Below are 20,340 nucleotides of genomic sequence, written 5' to 3'. Positions count from 1 at the left end.
GATTTCAAGGCCCATATTAGACATTAATCAGAGATACATTTTGAATTTTGATCCTCTACAGTCACTGAGGTTAAAGGACAAAAGGGGACTAAAGTAAAAAGGTAACTGGGCAGATAAATGGGTTATAGAAGTTAATTTCTGTAACTGTGTTAAAGACAAATTTCCTGAACATTAAGATTTTATGATGTCAGAATCAATCTTGATTCAACAATAAAATAATTTGAAACTGTGTATACTTGTATCCATGCTATCTTTGCATCTGTAGAACCAAGAACAGCAAATGCTAACATAAGAATAAGCACACAAAACAGAAATAAGTTACCAAACAGCCTGTATAGAGACTAGTAGGTGCGAAAATGACTTAATAGTAATCTACAAATTAAAGAACTTAAAACTGGCTAATTTGGAAGATGCTCACAAGCTAATGTAATGCTCTTTAAAAAAAAAAAATTTTATTTATTTATTTGAGAGAGAGAGAGAGAGAGATCACGAGCAGGGGCGAAAGGTAGAGGGAGAAGCAGACTCCCCAATGAGCAGGGAGCCTGAAGGAGGGCTAGATCCTAGGACTCTGGGATCATGACCTGAGCCGAAGGCAGACACTTAACTGACTGAGTCACCCAGGCGCCCTAATGTAATGCTCTTTAAGTACAGTTCTAGGACCTATTAACATTGCACCACCTAGGAATGTCTGAGGCCCCACCTCAGATCTACTGAATCACAATCTTTGGGGGTGGGCCCCAGCACTCTGCATTCTAAACAAGATCTCCAGGTGATCTCAATCCACTGTAAAGTTTGAGAAACACTGATATAATGATACAATTCTGCAGCTTGGCTCTATACTGAAATCAAACTGGAAACTTAATACAAACAGAGGCATAAGTACTACCCCTAGAAATTTTGATTTAATTGGTCTTGCGTACAGCCAAGGCATCAAGATATTTAAAAGCTACCTGGGGCACCTGGGTGGCTCAGTCAGTTAAGCATCCAACTCCTGGTTTCGGCTCAGGTCATGATCTCAGGATCGTGAGATCAACCCCACAGCAGCTCCACGATGGGCATGGAGCCTGCTTAAGATTCTCTCCTTCTTCCTCTGCCCCTCCCTCTACCCCCTTCTAAAAAAAAAAAAAAGGTCTCAAAGGATTAAATATGCAAAAATATTTGAGAACTGCTCAATTAAGACACACAGAGAATCTACCATTGCAGTATTGTGATTAAATACACATTTTTATACTACAGAGAATATTCTCTACCTGGTTTATAGTAACAAAAGAGTTCTGATTTTCTTTTGGAGAAACCTCCATCCCCTTTATTTTTACTTCATGTGGTTCATACAGAGCTGACCTCAATCCTAACTCCCTATCCTATCTGCAGCACTAATTTTAGGAGTTAAGATGACACAGACTTGGCCCAGAGCATTCCATCCTTCTATATTTGTTCCACAGTGATTGGTTCTGAGCATGTTACCCAAACTAAGCCAAAAGGATTTGATCTCAGGACTGTGACTGATGCTACTCTGGTTGAAGCTATTAGAAGAACGCCCCTGCTCCCTACCCTCCTCCCACCACGACTAAACTGATCAGATAAGCCTGCAACTGCTGATAATTATAATTGCCATCCTTTTTTTTTAAGGTTTTATTTTCAAGTAATCTCTAAACCCAACATGGGGCCCAAACCCACAACCCTGAGAGCAAGAGTCTCACATTCCACTGACCAAGCCAGCCAGACGCCCTTATAATTGCCACGCTTAAGGAAAATTTGCCAGAATATAAAGCTAACAGAAGAGTAATACTCCCCTAATGACAATGTTAGAGTCCCTTGATCCACCCATGTTTAAACTCAGTATTCTCAGTTGTATGTACCAATAAATGAATTTTCCAATTATCAAGAGGCTTAATACATTATCAAAATATCAAAATCTTCAATCTTTTTAGGAATAAGTGCCTTGGTTCATATCTCTCAAACAAATTAGCCAACAGTGCTTTACATAAAATTTAATTATTGTTTGACTGACCTTCCACAAGACCACATATTCATGTCTACAAGAATATACACACAGGGGCGCCTGGGTGGCTCAGTCGTTAAGCGTCTGCCTTCAGCTCAGGTCATGATCCCAGGGTCCTAGGATCGAGCCCCGCATAGGGCTCCCTGCTCAGCGGGAAACCTGCTTCTCCCTCTCCCACTCCCCCTGCTTGTGTTCCCTCTCTCACTGTGTCTCTGTCAAATAAATAAATAAAATCTTAAAAAAAAAAAAAAAAAGAATATACACACAAAAAATCTAGTTTTAGCCAATCTCATATATACATAGAAAGCTGGGCCCAAATGAACACCTGGTACTTTAACATCAAGAAAACTTTAACATCAAGAAACTTGAGGAGGGGCGCCTGGGTGGCTCAGTTGGTTAAGCATCTGCCTTCAGCTCAGGGCATGATCTCAGGGTCCTGGGAATGAGCCCTGCATCCGGCTCCCTGCTCAGCGGGAAGCCTGCTTCTCCCTCTGCCTCTACCTGCCTCTCTGCTTATTTGTGCTGTCAAATAAGTAAATAAAATATTAAAAAAAAAAAAAGAAACTTGATGAAAAAGTAGTCAGAGGATAACAAAACCAAAACAAAGGAGTGTATATGTACAGGTGTGTGTGTATAGGTGTGTGTGTATATACACACATATATACATACATATACGTGTGTATGTATATGTTTTACAGATACAAGTGTGTATGTGACATATTTTAAGCCAGTAAGAACTGATTTTAAAACTTTGAAGAGGAAAGCTGGGACAAGAAAGAAAGGTGAAATCCATGCTACATAAAACTGAAGGGGCGGGGCGCCTGGGTGGCTCAGTTGTTAAGCTTCTGCCTTCAGCTCAGGTCATGATCCCAGGGTCCTGGGATCGAGCCCTGCATCGAGCTCCCTGCTCAGCGGGAAGCCTGCTTCTCCCTCTCCCACTCCCCCTGCTTGTGCTCCCTCTCTCGCTGTGTCTCTCTCTGTCAAATAAATAAATAAAATCTTTAAAAAAAAGATAAAAGAAAAACATAATTACTGGCCTATTGTATAACCCTGATGTTCTCCTTCAAATCTAACATGGTATGAATACCAGAAAAAACTTATGTAAAAATTTAATCAACTGAAAACTTTATGTTTAATAATGACAACATGAACTTCACATTCACATTCACATGCAAAGATCCTATAGACTGACTTCCCATTTCACACCAATTTCCTACCAGTTACAATAAACAGTAAATAGACATAAACTATGAAGTTACAAAAGTAAAGTTTTCCAAATGACAGTGATTTTTATCAAAAATTTATCAAATATATGGGGCGCCTGGCTGGCTCAGTTGGTAGAGCATGTGGCTCTTGATCTCAGGGTTGTGAGTTTGAGCCCCATGGTTGGTACAGAGATTACTTTTAAAAAATAAAATCTTTAGGGGCACCTGGGGGACTCATTCAGTTAAGCATCTGACTTGATTTCAGCTCAGGTCATGAACTCAGGGTCCTGGGATCCAGCCCCACAAATGACTCCACGTTCAGTGGGAAGTCTGCTTGAGACTCCTTCCCTCTGCCCCTCCTCCTGCTCACGTGCACATTCCCTCTCTCGCTCTCAAATAAATCTTGAAAAAATTTATCAAATATAATTTTCTCCTTTAAACAAATTTCTGAAATTACAGATGAAATAGAACTACTTTTACATGAAATCTTTTAAAAGTCTGCCTAAACTAATATATACCTACTCAAATGTAAAACAAACTAAAATATTAATGACCATACTATAGCAAAAGTATTATTTACAAAAAAAATCTCTATCAAGGGATGCCTGGGTGGCTCAATCAGTTAGCACTGGGCTCAGGTCATGATCCCAGGGTCCTGGGATGGAGTCCCCGCATCAGGCTCCTTGCTCAGTGGGGAGTCTGCTTCTCCCTCTGCCACTCCCCCTGATTTTGTGTGCAAGTTCGCTCTAATAAATAAACAAAATCTTTAAAAAAAAATCTACATCAAAGATTTAGATATAGAACTTAAGAGCTAATGATTAATATCTTTTAAAGTAGATTACAAATATATTTGCCCTATCTATATGTACACTGATAAAATTAGATTATATAAGGAACAAAATCAGTATTAAATGATAGTATCATATCTATAATAGGTAAAAGTGTATTCAGTGTTATTTAAAATGTTTTGTAGCATTTTCCCACAGAATTCAAAATGGAACAGCACCAAATAATAATAGCAATAATTGAGACTGTTTTATCAACCCTATTGATAAATACTACCATTAAGTTATCCTATAAGGGGCAAAGACTATTCTTTTACCTCTTGTAACACTCAGCACTTGGAGAAGGTACTTTAACAGATACTAGATGAATGAGAGTCATTATCTTGGCAACAGACTCAGAGTAGATTTAGAAACTTATTGTAAGACCAAGGGATCCTCCCTATATTAGATTTTAATCTACCTGACAATAAACCTATCTTGAATTTTTTCTAAATCTCATATAGTAAGAATTGTAACAAAATTAATACCTTGCTATATAAAAACAAAGTGACCATCCATTTGAAATACTACTTGTTCTTTGACAAGAAAGACACATTTTGTGTAAGTTTTCTTTTTTTTCTTTTTTTTTTTTTTTAAAGATTTTATTTATTTATCAGAGAGAGAGAGACAGAGGCAGGCAGAGAGAGAAGCAGGGGATCGATGTGGGACTCGATCCCAGGACCCTGGGATCATGACCTGAGCCGAAGGCAGACGCTTAACCGACTGAGCCACCGAGGCATCCCTGTATAAGTTTTCTCTTAAAGTCTAGAATTCAAGTCAATTTCTATGAATCTTAGAACTAGTGGTCTATCTTTTCTTAGCAAAATTAAGAAGGAAGAAAATCTATGTATAATACAAATATCTTCATGGAAATAACAAGTATAGTTCAACCACAAGCACAGCAGCTACAGAAAACTAGGCCTTGCTAAGAGTTTTAAAAAATTAAGTCCTAATTACAAGTTCCATACTCATCTAAAATTTTTGATAAATGGGGCCTCAACAAAACATGCAATTTGTGAAGAATGTCTTTGTTAAGAAAAATAGTTTTTACTAATAAATGAATTCAACAAAGTTGCAAAATACAAAAGTAACACGTAAAAATCAGCTGCAGTTCTACATTAACAATAACAATCCAAAAAGGAGATTAAGAGAACAATTTCATTTACAACAGCATCAAAAAGAATAAAATATTTAGGAACAAATTTAATCAGGGAGAGGCGCCTGGGTGGCTCAATGGTTAAGCGTCTGCCTTCAGCTCAGGTCATGATCCCAGGGTCCTGGGATTGAGCCCCACATCAGGCTCCTTGCTCGGCGGGAAGCCTGCTTCTCCCTCTCCCAGTCCCCCTGCTTGTGTTCCCTCTCTCACTGTCTCTCTGTCAAATAAATAAATAAAATCTTTAAAAAAAAAAAAAAACTTAACCAGGGAGGGTGAAAGACTTTTATACTCCAAACTACATAACACAGCCAAAAAAAATTAAATACACAAATAAATGGAAAGACATCCCATGTTCATGGATTGGAAAACTTAATATTGTTAAGATGTCAATACTACCCAAAGTAATCTATAGATTCAGTGCAATTCCTACCAAAATCCCAGTGGAGCTTTTTGCATAAATAGAAAAACCCATCTTAAAATTCAAATGTAATTTTAAGAAACCCCCAGACAGCTAGAACAACCTTGAAAAAAAAAGAATAAAGCTGGAGGTCTCACACTTCCTTACTTCAAAACTTATTACAAAGCTACAGTTATCAAAACAGTGTGGTTCTGGCACAATGACATACATATAGACCAATGGAACAAACAGTCCAGAAATAAACCCTCAAGTTTATGGCAATGATTTTCGATAAGGGTACAAAGACCATCCAATGGGCAAAGGACAGTCTTTTCAACAGCTGCTGTTGGGAAAACTGGATATCCAAATGCCTTACATCATAAAAATTAACTCAATGAATCAAAATCTGAATGTAAGAGCTACAGCTATAAAACTCTTGGGGCACCTGGGTGGCTCAGTCGGTTAGGCATCTGTCTTCAGCTCAGGTCATGATCCCAGGGTCCTGGGATCTAGCCCTGCGTCGGGTTCCCTGCTCAGCGGGGAGTCTGCTTCTCCCCTCCCCTCTGCCCCTTACCCACTCTCGTGCTCACTCTCTTTTTCTAACTCCACTCGCTCTCTCAAATAAATCTTTTAAAAAATTTTTTATAAATAAAGCTATAAAACTCTTAGAAGAAAAGGAAGAAAGCTTCATGACACTGGATTTGGCAATGATTTCTTGGATATGATATCAACAGTACAGGCAACAAAAGTAAAATTAAGTAAACTATATCAAAATTTAAAACTGCATCAAAGGACAAAATCAACAGAGTGAAAAGGCAGCCTATAGAATGAGAAAAAATATTTGCAAATCATATATGTGATAAGGCTTAATATCCAGAATATATAAAATACAACAGCTTTGGGCGCCTGGGTGGCTCAGGTGTTAAGCATCTGCCTTCGGCTCAGGTCATGATCCCAGGGTACTGGGATCGAGTCCCACATCGGGCTCCCTGCTCGGCGGGAAGCCTGCTTCTCCCTCTCCCACTCTCCCTGCTTGTGTTCCCTCTCTCGCTGTCTCTCTCTCTGTTAAAAAATAAATTAAAAATCTTAAAAAAAAAAAAATACAACAGCTTGATAACAAAAAATAAACAATCCAATTAAAAAATGGGTAAACAGGGGCTCTTAGATGGCTCAGTCAGTAGATCCTGAGACTCTTGATCTCAGGGTTATGAGTTTGAGCCCCATGTTGGGTGTAGAGATTACTTAAGAATAAAATCTTTAAAAAAAGAAGAAAACGGGTAAATTAACATTTCCCCCAAGAAGCCAACAAGCATAAGATGGCCAACAAGCGTAAGAAAAAATGCTAAATATGACTAATCACTAGGCAAATGAAAATCAAAATCTCAGTGATAGAACACCTCATAGCCATTAGGAGGACTACTATCAAAAAAGCAAAATAATAAGTATTGGCAAGGATACAGAGAAACTGCAGCCTTGTGCACTATTGGTGGGAATGTAAAATGGTGCAGTTGATACGGAAAACAGTATGGTGGTTCCTCAAAAAATTACAACTAGAATTACCATATGATCCAACAATTCCACTTCTGGTTATATATCCAAAAAAATTGAAATCAGGGTCTTGAAAAGATATTTGTACACCTGTGTTCATAACAATCTTATTCACAATAGCCAAAAAGGTGGAAGCAACCCATATGTCCATCCATGGATGAATGGATAAACAAATTACAGTATATACACATAAAATGGAGTATTAGCCTTAAAAAGGAAGGAAATTCTGACACACACTACAACATGGATGAACCTTGAAGACACCATGCTCAGTGAAATAAGCCAATCACAAAAAAACAAAAAGTGTGATTCCACTTTTATGAAATGCCTACAACAGTCAAATTCATACAGACAGAAAGTAGAATGATGGCTGCCCAAGCTGGAGGTAGGGGAGAACTGGAAAGTTGCAGTTTAAGGCATACAAATTTTAGTTCTGGGGGTGCGTGGGTGGCTCAGATGGTTAAGCGTCTGCCTTCGGCTCAGGTCATGGTCTCCAGGTCCTAGGATGGAGCCCCACATTGGGCTTCCAGCTCAGCAGGGAGTCTGCTTCTCCTTCTGCCTCTCCCCCCTGCTCATGCTCTCTCTCTGTCTCTCTCTCAAATGAATAAATAAAATCTTTAAAAAAAAAATTTTGGTTTTGTAAGATGAAAATAATTGTGGAAATAGGTTGCACAATAATGTGAATGTACTTAATAGTACTAATGGTATACGTTAAAAACGATTAAGATGGTAAATTGTTACATGTATTTTACAGGTAAAAAGAAATTTTTAGTTCACTGCCCAGCACCTCCACCAAAAAAAATTTTAGTTAAATAAATTAATCAAATAGTTATAAAAAGAATATAGTTCTTAACAAGACTTAAGAGAAATTTTTCTCCCAACCCCCTCAGAGAAATTGTTTTCTATTAGTAAATTTATATAAAAAAAAACTATAAAAAAAAATCTCTTCATTAATATAATTCTGCACTACTTAATAAACCATGAATCTTTATTTGTATGTATCAGAAGGTAATTAAAAATTACTTAAAGATTTCTGATTTTCACTCTCATAGATTGGTCCTTCTTCTACCTAGTCTCAATAAATAAGGCTTCATCCAAAGGTAAGGGAAACAATGACAAAAATGAACTATAGGGACTTCATCAAGATAAAAAGCTTTTGTACAAAAAAAAAAAAGCTTTTGCACAGCAAAGGAAACAGTCAACAAAACAAAAAGACAACAGACAGAATGGGAGAAGGTATCTGGAAATGTCTTATCAGATAAAGGGCTAGTATCCAAAATCTATAAAGAACTTATCAAACTCAACACCCAAAGAACAAATAATCCTATCAAGAAATGGGCAGAAGACATGAACAGACATTTCTCCAAAGAAGACCTACAAATGGCCAACAGATACATGAAAAAATGCTCAACATCACTTGGCATCAGGGAAATAGAAATCAAAACCACAATGAGATACCACCTCAGACCAGTCAGAATGGCTAAAATTAACCACTCAGGAAACGACAGATGTTGGCAAAGATGTGAACAAAGGGGAACCTCATACACTGATGGTGGGAATGCAAACTGGTGCAGCCACTCTGGAAAACAGTATGGAGGTTCCTCAAAAAAGTAAAAATAGAGCTACCCTATGACCCAGCAATTGCACTATTGGATATTTATTCCAAAGATACAAATGTAGTGATCCAAAGGGGCACCTGCAACCCAATGTTTATAGCAGCAATGTCCACAATAGCCAAACTATGAAAGAGCCCAGATGTCCATCGACAGATGAATGGATAAAGAAGATGTGGCATATATATACAATGGAATATTACCCAACCATCAAAAAAAAATCTTGCCATTTGCAACAACGTGAATGGAACTGGAAGGTATTATGCTAAGTGAAATAAGTCAATCAGAGAAAGACAATTATCATATGATCTCACTCATATGTGGAATTTAAAAAGCAAAAGAGAGGAGCATAGGGGAAGAGCAGAAAAAATAAAACAAGATGAAATCAGAGAGGGAGACAAACCATAAAAGACTCTTAATCATAGAAAACAAACTGAGAGGGGCGCCTGGGTGGCTCAGTCGTTAAGCGTCTGCCTTCGGCTCAGGTCATGATCTCAGGGTCCTGGGATTGAGCCCCTCATCGGGCTCCCTGATCGGCCAGGAGCCTGCTTCTCCCTCTCCCACTCTCCCAGCTTGTGTTCCCTCTCTCACTGTGTCTCTCTCTGTCAAATAAATAAATAAAATCTTTAAAATAAAAAAAAAAAGAAAGAAAACAAACTGAGGGTTGCTGGAGGGGAGAGGGTGAAGAGATGGGGTCACTGGGTGATGGGCATTAAGGAGGGCATGTGATGTAATGAGCACTGGGTATTATATAAGACTGACTGAATCACTAACCTCTACCTCTGAAATCAATAATACATTATACGTTAATTAACTGAATTTAAATTTTAAAAAAAAATTGCCCCCCCAACCCAAAAAATAGTAAGGCTTCACTGCACTAACATCAAGGCAAATGCTACCTTAAAATCCCATTCTCAGTAAAGCAAAACATTTGAAAATTTCAAGGCTTCAGAAAATTTTCTTAAATATCCACTAATACTAATTGTCCCCACTCTTGGAAGCTTTTAAAAAATTAAGAGCAAGGGGCGCCTGGGTGGTTCAGTTGGTTAAGCGACTGCCTTCAGCTCAGGTCATGAACCCAGGATCCTGGGATCAAGCCCCATGCCGGACTCCCTGCTCTCCCCCCGCCACTTGTGCTCTCTCTCTCAAATAAATAAAATCTTTAAAAAAAAAATTTAAGAGCATTATAATAATAGGAATTTTTTAATTGAAAAATAATCCCTAAGCCTACCACTCCAATAGTTTATTTCATTTTTACATACTCCCTTTGGATTTTCAGATAAGCCAATTATTGTGTAATTGCAGCCACAGTTCAGCTATTAAGCTGATTTTTTCCCTCTTAACCCTGCATCAGCCATTCTGCATATTTTAGACACTATTCAAAATTATCATTTCAATAGTAGCATAGTATTTGCGCTGATGTGCCTTGGTTATATCTGAATATAAGAGCTGTCATGACATAAACATATAACTTTCTTTTATGAATTATTATATATTGTCCTATTAATTTCCAAGAGAACATTACCAGTATTACTTGTAACTCACAATGTACCAGTTCCACTACAATACATTCCAGCACTGGAAGTCAGTGTTTTCTACTTATGCTTTTTGATAAATGTGCAATAATTAATTTTAAACTGAATTTCCTCCTATTATGTCTGTTGCTGGGTGGTTTTTAATTAAACTGCAGGCAGGATTCCTAGCAAAAGGCAAGTTTCAGAGAAACACCTGATGAGAAAATTCCTAAACACGTGTGAATTTTTTTTTTAAAGACTTTATTTATTTGACAGAGAGAGACACAGCGAGAGAGGGAACACAAGCAGGGGGAGTGGAAGAGGGAGAAGCCGGCTGCCCCCCAAGCAGGGAGCCCGATGCGGGGCTCGATCCCAGGACCCTGGGATCATGACCTGAGCTGAAGGCAGACGCTTAACGACTGAGCCACCCAGGCGCCCCACCTGTGAATTTTTAAAAATTTTCTGAATATCTCTGTAATACTTGATTGCCACAGAAAAGTTCAAATAAAACATCATGATAAATTTCCATAAGCTAAATTACTAGTTAAGCGTTAACCTGGTGCAACTCGTCTTTATCTATCATACCATTCCTTCACAGCCTCTTCCATAAGCTCTGCCTCTTCCTTTAAAGTCCAGTTTTGGGGCGCCTGGGTGGCTCAGTTGGTTGGGCATCTGCCTTCGGCTCAGGTCATGATCCTGGGGTCCTGGGATCAAGCCCCACATCAGGCTCCCTGCTCAGCGGGGAGTCTGCTTCTCCCTCTGCACCTTCCCCCAGCTCATGCTCTCTCTCTCTCAAATAAATAAATAAAATCTTTAAAAATAAATAAATAAAGTCCAGTTCAAATGTGATCTCAGTGAAACACTGCCTAATTTCCCAAGTATATGACAATAAACGATCTGTACTTTTTTTTGAAAACCTTTTCTGTTCTTCTGTGTATACTATTTAGCATACTTTTTTCCAAGATTATTGTCTGTCACACACTGCAAATTACTTGGAAGGAGAGCAGGGACTGTCTGAATTCTTTTTCTTTCCCTAAACATAAATATATATCAGATTTTTAATATTCAAAGCAGATACTCTATAACAATCATAATACAGGCAAGTAGCTATGTCTGAATGAACCATAGCAAGAGAGCTCTGTGGACTTTGATCCAAGGTTCAATCAACACTTACTGTTGGCTGCATATCAGTTTACCTAATAACAATGGCTCAAAATGTGATAACTAACTAATCCAAAATTAGTAATAAGCCCTATTAATTGATAAATCAAAGACCCTTTTTTATCATAAATATACGAGATTCATTTTTTAAAGGAGAAAAGCTAAATATATAAAGCACATTATCTTATATTTATTTCCCTAACTTCTTCTTGGGGCTCTAGAATTATCATTCATTCAATTGCTTACTTGGTATTTTTTTAAAAAGTACTTCCCTGTACTTACTTGAAAACAATACAACATTCCTTTTTAAAATCATTTATACTTCAGCTATTTTATCAATATCCCCCCTTCCCTCAATTAGCTTTCTGTATTTTCTGTTTTACAGTAATTAACAAAACCTTCTGAACACTTAAATATCCCATGAGAGAATTACATTACCCGAAGTAAATTTAATTGCAAAATAAACTAAATAGCCAGTATTACTACTCACACTGTCAACTAACCATACCCTTACTGTCATCTTCTTTTCCTCCTTTTCTCAACCTCCATTCTGCTTCTTTTTTTCAAAATTGTGAGTCAACTCAGTGTTATCATTCATTGCAAGCCAATTGTAATAGAATTTAATTGAAAGTATTGCTATTTGGTCTCTAACACCATTTTTTTTAATGAAATGTGCATATGCCTGCATTAGTATCATATATTCTAAATAAGGAGATCTAAGTGAAAGTACAGTAAAAGGCTTCTTCTAGGAGACTTTTTTTTAGAGCAGTTTTAGGTTCACAGCAAAATTGAGGGGAAGGTTCAGAGATTTCCCAAATGTCCCCTACCCAACACAAGCATCACCTCCTCCATTATCAACATTCTCCACCAGAGTAGTGCATTTGTTGCAACTGAAAAACCCATACTGACACCCAAAGTCCATGGTTTACATCAGGGTACACACTTGGTGGTATACATTCTATGGGTTTGAACAAATTTATGACAGGTATCCACCAATAAAATATCATACAGACATTTTCACTGCCCTAAAAATCCTGTTTCACCTATTCATCCCTCCTTCCCCACTAACCCTTAGCAATTACTGATCTTTTTAGTGTCTCCACAGTTTGATCTTTTTCAGAATGTCATATAATTTAATGTAAAAAACACGTTTATGACATGTATCAAATACCAAAGTGAGCTTTGACAAACTTTTTTTTTTTTAAGATTTTTTTTTAAGATTTTATTTATTTATTTGACAGAGAGACAGTGAGAGAAGGAACACAAGCAGGGGAAGTGTGAGAGGGAGAAGCAGGCTCCCTGCCGAGCAGGGACCCCAATGTGGGGCTTGATCCCAGGACCCTGGGATCATGACCGAGCCGAAGGCAGACGCTTAACCACTGAGCCACTCAGGCACCCCGAGTTTTGGCAAACTTCAGTGTTCTTGATCAAAAACTGTAATTGAATAATTGAATAGGCACCTGGGTGGCTCATTCGGTTAAGCATCTGACTCTTGATTTCAGCTCAGGTTATGATCTCAGGGCAGTGAAATCAAGCCTGTGTGGGGCTCCATGGCCAATGGCAAGTCTGCTTGAGATTCTATCTTTCCCTCTCCCTCTCACTGTCCCTTCCCCATTTCACACTCTCTCACTCGCTCTCTTAAATAAATAGATCTTAAAAAAAAAAAAAAAAGTCGAAAAAGACTATAATCTACAATTATTCTCTTTCTACTTAAGATTACTTAAAATCAATTATGCAGGGGCGCCTGGGTGGCTCAGTCGTTAAGCGTCTGCCTTCAGCTCAGGTCATGATCCCAGGGTCCTGGGATCGAGCCCCGCATCAGGCTCCCTGCTCCTCGGGAAGCCTTCTTCTCCCTTTCCCACTCCCCCTGCTTGTGTTCCTTCCCTCACTGTGTCTCTCTCTGTCAAATAAATAAATAAAATCTTTAAAAAAAAAAAAAATCAATTATGCAAAGCTTTCCTTTTAGAACAGAAATTCTATAGAAAACTTAATGACAATTATTTAATTATATAAAATGATCCCAAATCAATAAATGGGGGAAGTCTGCCTTTCTTCTTGAGTCTTTTCACTTCAACTCTACAAATTTTCATGTTTTTTTTTAATGTGATGTAACAAAGGCCTTACTATTTTCCTTTATATTTTATGATCTTTTCTCAGTGAGTAAGTCAAAAGATTAAGTTACTCATTAGTATCTTTTGGGATATACTTTTACTAGCCATGTGAATGACCCTACACAAATTACTTAAAATCTTTGCACCTTACTTTTCTCATGTATTAAAATGGGATCTTAATATTAACTATTCCCTGGGATTATTGTGAATTGAATTTATTAATACACATAAGGTGTTTTGGGGAGCCTGGCTGGCTCAGTCGGTGGAGCATGCAACTCTTGATATCGGAGTCATGAGTTCAAGCCCCATACTGGGCATAGCTTACTTAATAAAAAAAAAATACTTGGGGCGCCTGGGTGGCTCAGTTGTTAAGCGTCTGCCTTCGACTCCGGTCATGATCCAAGGGTCCTGGGATCGAGCCCCGCATCGGGGTCCCTGCTCCGCGAGAAGCCTGCTTCTCCCTCTCCCACTCCCCCTGCTTGTGTTCCCTCTCTCACTGTGTCTCTGTCAAATAAATAAAATCTTTAAAAAAATAAATAAAAAATTTAAAAACATACAGGGATGCCTGTGTGGTTCAGTCCTGGTTGAGTGTCTGACTCTTGGTTTTGGCTCAGGTCACATCTCAGGGTTGTGAGATGGAGCCTCGCTTCAGGCTCCGTGCTCAGTGGAGAGTCTACTTGGGATTCTCTCTCTCCCTCTCTCTGCCCCTCCCCCGCCACTCTCTCTCTATAAAATAAATCTTTTTTTTTTTTAATTATTTATTTATTTATTTATTTGACAGAGAGACAGCGAGAAAAGGAACACAAGCAGGGGGAGTGGGAGAGGGAGAAGCAGGCCTCCCACTGAGCAGGGAGCCCCGACGCAGGGCTCAATCCCAGGACCCTGAGATCATGACCCGAGCCGAAGGCAGACGCTTAACAACTGAGCCACCCAAGCACCCCTAAAATAAATCTTTAAAACACACACACACACACACACACACACAAAGGTGTTTAGAAGAGTGTCCAGCTCATATTAAGTACTGTATCAGTATTAGCCACCATCATCACTTTAATATATCATTTCTCTAATTAATAGTAACTTACCCATTACTACCTTTTTCAGTATCAACTAAAAATAAAGTCTTGACTTTTTTAATTTTTTTTTATAAAAGTATGCAACTTTTTTTTTCAAGATTTTATGTATTTGAGAGTGAGCGAGAGAGAGCACAAGCCAGGGGGAGAGGGAGAAGCAGACTTCCCGCTGAGCAGGGAGCCTGATGCCAGGCTTGATCCCAGGACCCTGGCATCATGACCTGAGCTGGAGGCAGCCACTTAACTGAGCCACCCAGGCGCCCCGACTTTTTTTTTTTTTAAGATTTATTTATTTGAGAAAGAACAAGCATGCGAGCTAGGGTGAGGGCAGAGGGAGAAAGTCTTCAAGCAGACTCCCCGCTGATGTGGAGCCCAATGCAGGTCTCAATCCCACAACCCATGAGATCATGACCTGAGCTGAAACCAAGAATTGGATGCTTAACCAACTGAGCCACCCAGGCGCCCCTAAAATCTTGACTTTTTAATATAAAATGGTCTCTTAGAGGAAGTTAAAATAAAAACCAAAACAAGGGACTACTCATGGGTAGTAATTACCTAAAATTGCTTAGTTGAGAAAGACTCTGAAATCTCATCTATGTTCAGAAGTAAAGAGCTCCAAGACTGGTTAGTTTTGTCTGTCACAAAGAAGGAGGGTTTAGTGGTGACAATAATTACTTGCTATGCCACATCTACATGCTGCTTGCGTACACTTTAAGGAATACTACATGTTATAATAAATAGTACATAAGAGCAAAAAAATCTATGAATTTTAGAATTCAGAAAATATGTTTCTAAAAGCACAATAACGGATGCCTGGGTGGCTCAGTGGGGTAAGCGTCTGCCTTCGGCTCAGGTCATGATCCCAGGTTCCTGGGATGGAGTCCCACATCAAACTCCCTGCTCAGTAGGGAGTTTGCTTCTCCCTCTCCCCATGCTCATGCTCGCACACACTCTCTCTCTCTCTTGCTGGCTCAAAAAAATAAAATCTTTAAATAAATAATAAAATAAAGGCATAATAAAGTCAACTGATTAGTAATATCCATAGTTTGCCTAAATACTGTAATACTTTAATTAATGTCCAAGTTATTAGAAGATCTGCCTAAATCAGATAAAATGTGAGAAGTCTTGAGGAAAAAAAAAAATTATAATAATTATAAAACCTAACATTTACATAGTGTTTAACATATGCCAGGCACTGTTCTAAACTTTTTACGTATACTAACAACTCTAATCCTTACAACAACCCTAGAAGTAGGTACTATTATTCTCATTTTTTAGATAAGGAAACTCAGGCACAAAATGTTTAAGTACTATGGCCAAATTCACACAGCCCATAAATCTGAAGCAGTCTGGTTTCCACTGTGTATCCTGAGTGACAGAGATATAATGCCATATATAGAATTTCACATGGCTTTAGATTCCATAACTTTTCACAATCACTCAAAGAGAAAAAAAACTGCCCTAGGCATCCAGTTTCCATCATGAGACTATAGAGTAAATAGAAGGGAGAAATCTGAATATGAACTTCTGACCAGCAAACAGTAACCACTGCCAATAGTTCAACTGAAAGTTTAAATTCGGTGTGTTAAAGACAGTTTAGGAATATCAACGTCAAATGCATAAAAGTATGTGTTTTACAAAGGCAGTTAAGACTGCTACACCAGTAAAAGTGGTATTACCCTTAGGCAACTTTCTTCTTAAATCCTTTGGACACTGACTCTTAAAACTAATATTTTTCTCCCTGCTTTAGTTATACTAGGAAGCTCATATGGCCCTTCTCTAAGAACCTTATGGAATATACTTTTTGTATCTGAATCTAACTCCAGCTTTTCCTTTGGCCTAATTTATGCATCTAATCACTTTTAATCCTGTTATATAGATGTATCTCAAATATGGTGAATTACAGGGACACCTGGGTGTATCAGTCAGTTAAGTGTCTGCCTTCCACTAAGGTTATGATTCCAGGGTCCTGGGATCGAGCCCCATGTGGGGCTCCCTGCTCAGCAGGGGAGTCTGCTGTTCCCTCTCCCTCTGCCCCTGCTCATGGGCTCTCTCTCTCTCACTCTCTCTCTCAAATAAATAAAATTATTTTTAAAAAAAAGATTGAGGATTTATAAATAAATCTGATATACACACACACACACAAACCTAAAGACCACAAAAAATGTGACACAAAAGAAAAAACGTATTATCTGTTAATTAGGGTCCTTCAATACATTCTAAACTGTACACTCACATAAGGGAAAAGACTATCTGGTTAAAAACTGGGGTTTAAGTAGATAGATTTCTATGCCAAAATATTTTGAAATATTATTTGAAACCAGTTTAAAATAGGTAAATACTAGGCCATTCCATTCTCACCAGTGTTAATGAAGCAACTCTTAAAATATGGTCCAGGCTCTCTCTCCAATAAATAAACAAAATTTTTAAAAAAAAGAAAAGAAAAAAGAAGGGGGACCTGGGTCCTGGGTGGCTCAGTCCGTTAAGCAACTGCCTTCAGCTCAGGTCATGATCCCGGGGTCCTGGGATGGACCCCTGCATCAGGCTCCCTGCTCAGTGGGAAGTCTGCTTCTCTCTTCCTAACCCTCTGCCCCTCCCCCTGCTCATGCTCGCACTCACACTCACGTGCTCTCTCTCTCTCTCTCAAGTAAATAAATAAAATTTAAAAAAATATATATGATCCAGGATCCCTAGAGACTCAAACCCTTTCAGGTTTATGAAGTTAAAAACTACTTTCATAAGATGATATTTCCCTTTTTCACTCTCATTCTCTCATGAGTACACGGTGTAGTTTTCAAGAAGCTACATGAAATGGTGTGATAACGTTATCACCCTGACAGCTAACAATGTGTGCCTGATATTCTTGTATTCAAAAAAAGTTGTTTTAATTTCTGACATGGTAAATATTGATAGCTATAAGTCACAAAAACTCTTTAGGTCCTCAATAACCTTTAAGAGTTCTAAAGGGGTCCTGAGAACAAAATGTTTGAGAACTTCTGGTTTAAACTATGAATGAATTTGCAGTTCTCAAATCAAGCTCATTCGCTAGTTTTTAAGAGCAGAAAAAGAACTGTAAAAGACAGTAATTTTGGAAAAATGATCTAGCATATGCAAGAAATTACTCTTACAGAAAACATACTGAATTAAATAAAGTTTAAAAAGTAACATAATACAGTGAGTTAAATAAGAAGTTTAAAAAGTAACAGTGTTAACAGAATTAAAAAAGAGGGGCGCCTGGGTGCTCAGTCGTTAAGCATCTGCCTTTGGCTCAGGTCATGATCCCAGGTCCTGGGATCAAGGCCCGCATCGGGCTCCCTGCTCAGCCAGGAGCCTGCTTCTTCCTCTTCCTCTGCCTACTGTGCCCCTGCTTGTGAGCTCTCTCTGTCAAATAAATAAAATCTTTAAAAAAAAAGAATCTTAGTAAGCAAAAACTCTGAAAATATGAGCAACTGAATTACAAAAGTTAGTGATAAGAAATGTATAATGCTTTGGGGCCCCTGGGTGGCTCAGTCGGTTGAGCCTCTGCCTTCAGCTCAGGTCATGATCCCAGGGTCCTGGGACTGACCCGCATCGGGCTCCCTGCTCGGTGGGAAGCCTGCTTCTCCCACTCCCTCTATCCCTGCTTATGTTCCTGCTCTCGCTCTCTCTGTCAAATAAATAAATAAAATCTTTAAAAAAAAAAGTAAAATGCTTTAATCCAAGCACTACTTTAAAAAAATTAAGGGGACCACTTCACACCAGTCAGAACGGCTAAAATTAACAAGTCAGGAAACAACAAATGTTGGCGAGGATGCGGAGAAAGGGGAACTCTCTAACACTGCTGGTGGGAATCAAATTGGTGCAGCCACTCTGGAAAACAGTATGGAGGTTTCTCAAAAAGGTAAAAATAGAGCTACCCTACATCCTAGCAATTGCACTACTTGGTATTTATCCCAAAGATACAAATGTAGAGATCCAAAGGGATCTCTGCACTCCAATGTTTAGAGCGGCAATGTCCACAACAGCCAAACTATGGAAAGAGCCAAGATGTCCATCGACAGATGAATGGATAAAGAAGATGTGGTGTATATATATATACACACATATATATATACACACACACACACACACACACACACACACACACACAATAGAATATTACTCAGCCATCAAAAATAAATAAATAAATAAATAAATAAGGGGCGCCTGGGCGACTCAGTGGGTTGAGCAACTGCCTTTGGCTCAGGTCATGATCTCAGGGTCCTGGGATCGAGCCCCGCGTCAGGCTCCTTGCTCAGTGGGGAGCCTGCTTCTCCCTCTGCCTCTCCCCCTGCTTGTGTTCTCTCTCTGTCAAATAAATAAATTAAAAATCTTAAAAAAAAAAAATGAAATCTTTCCATTTCCAATGACGTGGATGGAACTAAAGGGTATTATGCTAAGCAAAAAAAGCCAATCAGAGAAAGACAATTATCATATGATCTCATTCATATGTGGAATTTAAGAAACAAAACAGAGGAGCATAGGGGAAGGGAGGGAAAAATAAAACAAGACGAAATCAGAGAGGGAGACAAACCATAAGAGACAACTTAATTACAGGAAACAAACTGAGGGTTGCTGGAGGGGAGGCGGGTAGGGGATGGGGTCACTGGGTGATGGGCATTAGGAGGGCATATGATGTAATGAGTACTGGGTGTTATATACAACTGATGCATCACTGACCTCTACCTCGGAACCTAATAATACACTATATGTTAATTAATTGAATTTAAATTTTAAAAAATAAAATAAAGTTAAATAAATAATTAATTAATTAAAGTGAAGCCTTGATACTCTGCAGCAGACTAATCCAAAACCACATCTCACAGTCCTTTTTTTTGCAGTCAACGATGAGACGGCAGACAGAAAGGATTTTTTTTCTTCAGCAAAAACAAAACAGAACCCTAACTAAAGAAAGTTTCTAAGGTAACGAAATAGTTGCTCAAAGAAAGAAAAGGCAGTTTTAAAAAATAATTTCCTTAGCGCACTTAATACTCTTATTTTTCAAAAAGAAAAGTTATTAGAAAAAGAAATGTACCTGAAAATGGCAGGGTTGCAGACATGCTTTGGATCCAATGCTTCTCCCTGTATAAATTCATAGCATAGTCCATTATTGAAGGTACAGTAGAGTTGCGGTGCACAGCCATGAGCCTGCAACACTCGGAAACTCTTCACTTCCTCATCTCGATCAACTAACAACTCAGTCTTATTGCCATAAATTCGCACCAGGACTACATCCTCCATTGTATTACTCACATAACAGCCAATAAGTTTATTTGTGATTCCATCTGTGAAAAGCTGCCAAAAAAAAAAAGGAAAGAAAAAATGAGGGAAAAAGCGATTACATACATTTAACGAATGAAACAGCAGATAGCTTAAAATAATTAAATACTAATTAAAAGAAAATATCTACTTTTTAACATAAAAAAACTTTTAAATACAATTTTGCCTAACGTCTATAATTTTAATTCCAGACTTAAACAAAAAGGCATGCTATAATTCCTGTAACATTATGTCTTTCTTGATCCAAAAGTGTTAATTATTCAATCTCCAGTAATTCCACACAATGTTTTGATACCTATTATATCTCAAAGTATGCTTGTCCTGCAATCATTGCAAATGTGTGTGTGTATCTCCTATGTCTAATAAACTGGAAAGTCTCTGAAGACAGAAACACTGCCCTCCTCCAGCAATAACATATAACATATAAAAGGTCTTTAA

At 38.3% G+C, this 20,340-nt stretch overlaps 1 protein-coding gene across 1 annotated transcript in view; it reads right to left on the bottom strand.

The window, feature by feature from the left end:
* The window catches only part of ETNK1 (ethanolamine kinase 1), a 64,830-nt gene that overhangs the window by 29,438 nt on the left and 15,052 nt on the right, over positions 1-20,340 (bottom strand). The window contains exon 2 of the mRNA XM_032432662.1: positions 19,658-19,917. Coding sequence (XP_032288553.1) covers positions 19,658-19,917 — 260 coding nt within the window. The remainder of the gene's footprint in view (positions 1-19,657; positions 19,918-20,340) is intronic.

Source organism: Phoca vitulina, unplaced genomic scaffold (assembly GCF_004348235.1).
Source record: "Phoca vitulina isolate PV1807 unplaced genomic scaffold, GSC_HSeal_1.0 scaffold49, whole genome shotgun sequence".
Taxonomy (NCBI): domain Eukaryota; kingdom Metazoa; phylum Chordata; class Mammalia; order Carnivora; family Phocidae; genus Phoca; species Phoca vitulina.
This window is presented reverse-complemented; position numbering and strand designations above follow the sequence as displayed.